At 28.0% G+C, this 7,313-nt stretch overlaps 1 protein-coding gene across 1 annotated transcript; it reads left to right on the forward strand.

Moving 5' to 3' along the window:
• The first annotated feature begins 1,075 nt into the window (after positions 1-1,075).
• LOC124887803 lies at positions 1,076-5,506 on the forward strand. Its single transcript, XM_047397716.1, has 8 exons — positions 1,076-1,222; positions 2,105-2,675; positions 2,814-2,914; positions 3,009-3,351; positions 3,439-3,572; positions 4,104-4,262; positions 4,904-5,322; positions 5,413-5,506. Exons 1-8 carry the CDS (start codon positions 1,076-1,078, stop codon positions 5,504-5,506), a joined length of 1,968 nt encoding a protein of 655 aa, XP_047253672.1.
• Positions 5,507-7,313: the final 1,807 nt, after the last annotated feature.

Genomic DNA, 7,313 nt, shown 5'->3' on the forward strand with positions numbered 1-7,313 from the left:
TTTCCTTCTTATTAATAAGTATAATTTTTATAAATATTATTAATTTTTAATATATAAATAATTTATAATAATTAATTAAAAGTGATATACTAATAAAATCACATAACAAGCAGAAAGCTGAAACAAACATGTTTACGCGGTGCTAACCTGCTTTCCTTATTATTAATAAGTAATTCCTGTTTACCAAAAAAATAAAAAAAAATAAAAAAAATAAAAAAAATAAGTAATTCCTAATAGATAGACTATGAGAGTGAGTCAATAATATTACTACATAGGGAAAAATTTAAGGAAGACATTTTGACCCAAACAAAGTCAACTAACTTGCACTAGCTGTGGACAGTTATTACATTAACGACCGAATACATATATAGTCAAACATTATTTATTTATCATTTAATGATATTTATTTAGATGTTAATTATTAGGAGGTTTAATATATAGAATCCGGAAGATGGAGCTAACGCCCTATATAATATCATATAAATAATAGCAACAAAAAATAACTGGCTGAATGAAAAATTACCTAAATAAATAGCATAAGTTTCTAAATTTCTAAAAATTCCCCTACTTCTTAAAAATTACTTAAATCCCAACATTTCATAATTTTTATTAATTGTGACATACAAGTTAACCTTACAACTAAAAAAGGCGGCTCTTTACCAGAAAATACTTCACATCTTCTCTTTGAACGGTGCAAAATCTGGCCATTTTCTATCCATCTTCTCCATCTGATTCAAAAAATTCAATCAAGGTAATTTTCCCCCATAAAATCAGCTTCAATTTATATAATCCTTTTTTACATTTTTATTTTTCAAAAAAAAAAAATTCCCGCAAGTAAAGCTATCTAAAAGTTGAGTATTTTGATAGAGAGATTTCTTCAATTTCACCCTTTTTATGCTTCATTGTTTGAATTATAAGCATGAATAGAGAGTCTGGACCTTTTTTTAGTCTTAGGGTTTCTCAATTAGAATGTTTCAAAGAATCTCAAGAAGTTGTAAACTTTGTTCCGGTAGATTTTGACTAAATTGATGATTTTCATGAAAATTGGTCAAAACATAGAAACGATCCTCAAACTATGAAGAAATTACGTCAAAAGCTTGCTAAGAAGGACAAGAAAAAAGAAAGTGGTTCTAAGAAAAGAGGACACAACAGTCCTGAAAGTAAAACTCCCGTCAAGAGAAGAATAGTTGTCGAAGAAATTTGTAGAGATGAGCTTCCTAAGGTAATTGCATGTTCAGATTTGTTCAATTTTAGGACGAGATACATATTTTGTGATGGATGATACGTTTGAAAATTCATTTTTTATCTGATGCTTTGTTGCTAATAATTTACATGTATCTTGTGATTTATTTTGATATTGTAATTAATATAACAAAAGATACAAGTTTCTTGTCATTAAATACATGTTATCTTGTATTTGGTACTAACTGTTAATTGCTTTCAATGTGTCTAGTGTTGTTCAATTGTTATTGAAAGTTATATAACAAAAGATACGAGTTTCTTGTCATTAGATACATGTTATGTTGTCTTGTATCTGTGAGTTTTTGTTAATGCTTTGATATGTATCTATTGGTGTTTAAACTTGACTGGAAATTATATTATAAGAGATACAATTTATGAATTCATAGATACATGTTATGTTAACTTGTATCTGGTACTAACTGCTAATTGCTTGAAATCTATCTAGTGTTGTTTAATTGTTATTGAAAGTCATATAACAAAAGATACAAGTTTTTTAATAGATACATGTTATGTTGACTTGTATCTTTGAGTTTCTCTTAATGCTTTGATAAGTTTCTATTGGTGTTTAAATTTTACTGAAAGTTTTATTGTAAGAGATATAAGTTATTACTTAATACATATATGTTGTATTAACTTGTATCTGATAATTACTGTTAATTTATTGAAATGCATCTAGTGTTGATTTAATTGTTATTGAAAGTCATATAACAAAAGATACAAGTTAATACCTACATACATACATGTTGTATTAACTTGTATCTAAAGTATGTTGTTATTAGAGTATTTATTTTTATTGTAATGTCTTAATGTAGAGTTGTTGCATATAAACTAATTTTTTCATTATTGTTTCTTTTTATTTTAGGAATTGAGTTATGTTATAAAGGAAATTTCAAGTCATCCTCTTAGATTTGTAAGTTTATGCAATTTAAGATTTAAAGATGAAATTAAAGAAGTTGTCGGGCAAGAAGTGTTACACTTATTTGAGAAGACTATTTTCGGATATTATCTCAACATATCTATTTCTAATTATATTAGACAAATAACAAAATGTATTCTTATGCTTGAGATCGAGCAATCAAATCAAGAAGAGACACATGTTTTTGTCAAAGGTCAGATCCTTAGATTTTCCATCAATGAATTTGCTTTGATTATCGGCTTAAACTGTTTTGGTAATGTTGATGATTTCAAATATGAAGATTTTTCTCTGAGTAGGCTTATGAAAAGGTATTTTCTACAATCAATCAATGGTGTAGATAAGGAGGCATTGGTGGAACATTTTCTGAAGGAAAATTTTGAAAACAAAGAGGATGCCCTCCAGATGGCAATTCGATATTTCATACACACTTTTATCTACTCACAGCTGAATGCTTCTCCCGTGCCATTTTTTGATTTGAAAATGGTTGAAGATGGAAAATATCAATTCTTTCCTTGGGGTAAAGTGTCTTTCTCCAGGTTGATGGACTCATTTAGGCAAGAATTTTCAATGGAGAAATAGCTTTATAGGTTAGGTGGTATCCCACAGGTTTTTAATGTGTGGATGTTTGAACTTTGTTTAAATGTTGAATCCAAAGTTGCTGTTAAGGAAGGAAATAACATACCTTGCATATTGAATTGGAGCGTTGTTGCAGTCCGACCTCAGTTTAATCAGTTTATGACCGTAATGTTTAGCAAGGTCCGATAACGATTGATCTTTTTTCATACATTGCATTAGAATATTTGTATTTTTAATCGTAATAATATTTAATGAATAATTTTTTTGTACATAGTATTCATATGCCAACATTTTTTCTACTGCAGACGAGTTTGAAAAACTTGATTTGGTGTGCACTAATTTTGCATCTGAACAACATAGTACATCTTCGGTGCCATCGTCTTCTAAAAATCAAGATCAGAGGAGATACAAAGCCAATTTACCACAAGTTACCGAAGATCATGATAGTTTTGATGACTTCAGTTCTACCCTTCCACAATTTTTTATGAGGAAGTCGATACATGTATCCCGTACAGTATCTGAACCTATGACAATGACTGAAAAAGATGTTCCAACAGGAAGAAGATCAAATCGTAAAAAACAAACACAGTTGCGAGACACAAAAAAACAGACAACAGGTATTTTCCTTATCAATATATTTTATATTTTTCTCATAATGAAAGCGTTTCTATATCGTGTTATTTTTCATGCTTAACAAATACTAGTGAAACAAGAAGATATGGAAGAAAAGAGTAAAGTTGATGCTGATTCAACATCCACATTAAACAGGAAAGACCTTGTGGTTAAAGCGGACCTACATTCGTTAGAGTTTGAAATGAAGGCATACATGAAGGCATACGTAAGGATCTACAATTTATTGCTGTATGAATTTATTTATTGTATGCATTTTAACAAATCAACTTGCATATTTACTAGATTGACCAAAAATTCAAAGATTTGGAGCATCTAATAAACGCTAGATTTACTGAAGTTTTGAATTCATTGGTGCAGAAAAATGAGACTGTGAAGCAGATAAGATGCTTTAAAACAACACACATTTATTAACGAGTATATTGAATTTATTCATGCTTCTCATCCTTCAATTTTAGGAAAAAATTATAAAACAAAGCCCGAAAGAGGCTACACATTCAGATGGTGATCTTGATTTTGAATGCCATACTAATCCCGTCAGTCCACATTTTATCTAAAGAAACTCAGAGAAAATGGAGGTGCCCATTAGTACATATTTACTATTTTAATTATCTTATAAAAAAATATTTATATGTATCAATATGTACTTACTTCTCAAATGTAGTAATTAACTAATTATATTGTATTAATTTTTTTTTATTCTCTGATAAAAAATCTGTAGAAAACTATTGTAAAATAGAGCCGGCAAGAATGTGATCCTTCAGATGACGTTGTTGATGATGCAGGACCTACGAGTACTGACAGTGCAGTGAAAGAAACTGACAAATCGATTGAAATGGAGGATGATAAAGCCAATCAAGCACCATTATTACTCAAGAAAGTTGAACAGCATGAAAAGGTAATTAACATTCATTATGTGTTTTGTAATTAACATGACTATTTTTGCATGCTTGAAATGATAAATGTAAACTAAGTTAAATATGTAATCAACATTTACATATCATGTACGTTTTAGCTAATTTAGTAGTAAGAATCTAATTCACTAAAAAAAAAATTGAACACAGTTATGTTATTAATATTTCAGATTTAAAATAAAGTTTACATACAAGTTAAAACACAGTTGAGATACAAGTTAAAATAAAATTGAGATATAAGTTAAAATACAGTTCAAATACAAGTTAAAATAAAGTTCAGATACAAGTTAATATAAAGTTTATATACAATTTAAATTTAGGTACATGTTAAATTAAAATCTAAAGACAAGTGAAAATAAAGTTGAAATACAAGTTAAAATAAAGTTCAGATACAAGTTAATATAAAGTTTATATATAAGTTAAAATAAGTTTAGTATCATGTTAAATTAAATTCTAAAAACAAGTTAAAATAAACTTAAGATACAAGTTGCTACTTATTGATAAAGTTGAGATACATACCTGGATATTATTGGTACTAGTTTGATTTTAAAATAACTGGAGTTTGATTTTAAAATAACTGGACTTTTGTGATAATAAATTTGTTAAGGTTTCAAATCATTTTCAGGATGTTGGAATTGAGAAGCAGAGTGACATAGTTGTTGAAGAAATTCAGCCGCTTGAAAGTATTATTTCAGGTCAAGAACATGATTTGGCATTGATGATTTACAAGCCTCCACCAACAACTTCAGCAGAGTATGAGATTAGTGACACCACGATTTTGTCTGCCTTTTCTACACCACAAAAGAATATGTCGGCTAATAAAAATGTACCTTCACCACGCTCAAGAAAGCCATCGAAGATTTATCGTTCTCCTTTTTTGACCCATTTTAGATCAAGTTCTAAAGAAAAGAAAAAGTTGATTTTTAAAGAGCAAAAAAAATACCCATTCGAAGGTTATCACATTACTGGGGATTCACCCACTGTAGAGATGAAAATATTTGAAGAATGGATTCATGATGGCCTCTATGAGAAACACATGAAAAAGTAAGCAACACGTCTTATTCTAAATTCACTAGTAATATAAAACTTACTATTTATTTATTTTTTCAAATCAACTGTACTTTTATGTTACAGGAAAGATAATGACGATCACTACAAGGTTAATTGTTCAACACTTGAATTTCGTCAACTAGATTTTGTAGTTGTTTTTCCAAAATCCAAGAACTGATTTTACTTGATGTATCAACAGAACAAGTGCTGGAATGATGAGATATTACCTTTATTTTTTCTTAAAACTTTGTTTAAGCAGATTTTCAATAGTAAATAGTTTTCGGATTGTGTGATTTCTATGATGAAGTATTAAAGGCTATTACATGAGTTACATTGACTGCACAAGTTATAAAAACTGTTTAAGCTAAACATCGTGCTAACGAAACTTATTTTTGTAAGATTTACATCTTTATTGCTAGTAAAGATAATTGGAATTTTTTAGCCGAATGTACTTTGTATTTGATACATAATAACAACAAATGTTTCATTCTATATGAATATATATGTTGCTCATTATAATACAATGCTAAAACATTTCAGATATATTTATGTATCGAAATATGTTGTTCTAGCACTTTATAAAGACATAGTATTAGATACATATTTTATAATATTTTACAATCATATGTATCTAATATAATGAAACATAAATTAGAATATAATGGTATAAACCTTCACAATATTACATTATTAGTATCTACAACAGTTTTTTGTTCCAACTAATACCTGTTGTCTCTAAAATGCATAAGAAATTATAGCACAACTTAATGGTACTATATTAAAAAACTAATGTCATTATATTATAGAAGTGAATATTTAATCTTGTATCTATAAAATTAACTGAGAAACATCTTATTAACTTATATGTATCTACTTAAAAAAATACATATTTTACTATATAATAATTGTACATAACAAAACATTACATTATTATATTTCTATAATCATTTTTATTTACTCAGAATGCATGTTTGCCTTCAACCTGACTAACACATTAAATCAAAACTCATAGTCCTACATGATACAATTATATTTTATAATTATTACAAATTGTGAAAATTTGTATCTACAAATTTATGAAAGATACATCATATAAAAGTATAAATCTTTATAGTCTTTTACTACAGCATAACAACTACAATAACATTATCAGTTCAATATTATCTTAATTTCTAAATGATGTTTCACGACAATTTCAATCTCCAAAAAATAAAGATAAATAATTAACAAGGAGCGAAAATAACTGTTTATTACAAAAACTATTTTTCTTAAAATTCTTAAAAAACAACAATGTCATCAATTAAAACGTCGCATTAAAAAGGAAAGAAATTCAACTAGAAGATAACAAATTATTTCAAATTAATAATCAGTCTACTGCATTGTCAATCCTCCTTTGGAAAGAAGTTACAAGTACGCCTGTTGTGACCTGCATAACCACATCTCCCGCAACAATTACTACTTGATGTCATAGTTTCACTTGATTTCTTGTGCCTATTTTTCTTTGGCCTTTCGGGTTGACGTTTGTATTTTGGTGTTAACACAACTTCGTTCATAACTTCTTGTGGCACAATCCAGTCCTTCTTATTGGGCATTGGAAACATAGATTCTTCATACGTCTTTCTTAATGTTTCAGGATAATAAAACTCTGAACAATAAGGCTTCATATCAACTACATACTTGCTTTTTAGTACCGCAATCGAGTGTTCATATGTTATCTCGTCCAATTGGAATCTACCACAAGAGCAAGTCCTCTTATCAAGACATACTATGTACTTTCTCCCGTCATCATAAACAGAATATACATATGTTGATGACGCACTAACCTATAAGATTAGTCATAATATGTTTACGCATAGATACATATTGTTCTTTTTTAGAATATTTTGTTAAAATTCAACAAAAAAATTTATTAAGTTAATGTAACATTTTCCAAAATAAAATTTTTAAAATAACTAGTATCCTGTATTATGAATCAAACATTCTAT

This window comes from Capsicum annuum, chromosome 10 (genome assembly GCF_002878395.1).
Source record: "Capsicum annuum cultivar UCD-10X-F1 chromosome 10, UCD10Xv1.1, whole genome shotgun sequence".
In the NCBI taxonomy this organism is placed as follows: Eukaryota; Viridiplantae; Streptophyta; class Magnoliopsida; order Solanales; family Solanaceae; genus Capsicum; species Capsicum annuum.

Excerpts from the sequence above, each read along its gene's own strand:
- LOC124887803 (XM_047397716.1), top strand. The coding sequence starts at position 1,076 with ATGAAGAAATTACGTCAAAAGCTTGCTAAGAAGGACAAGAAAAAAGAA. Across the intron at positions 2,676-2,813 it reads ATATCAATTCTTTCCTTGGG|TTGCTGTTAAGGAAGGAAAT; the intron begins GTAAAGTGTCTT and ends TTGAATCCAAAG. Across the intron at positions 4,263-4,903 it reads AAGTTGAACAGCATGAAAAG|GATGTTGGAATTGAGAAGCA; the intron begins GTAATTAACATT and ends AATCATTTTCAG.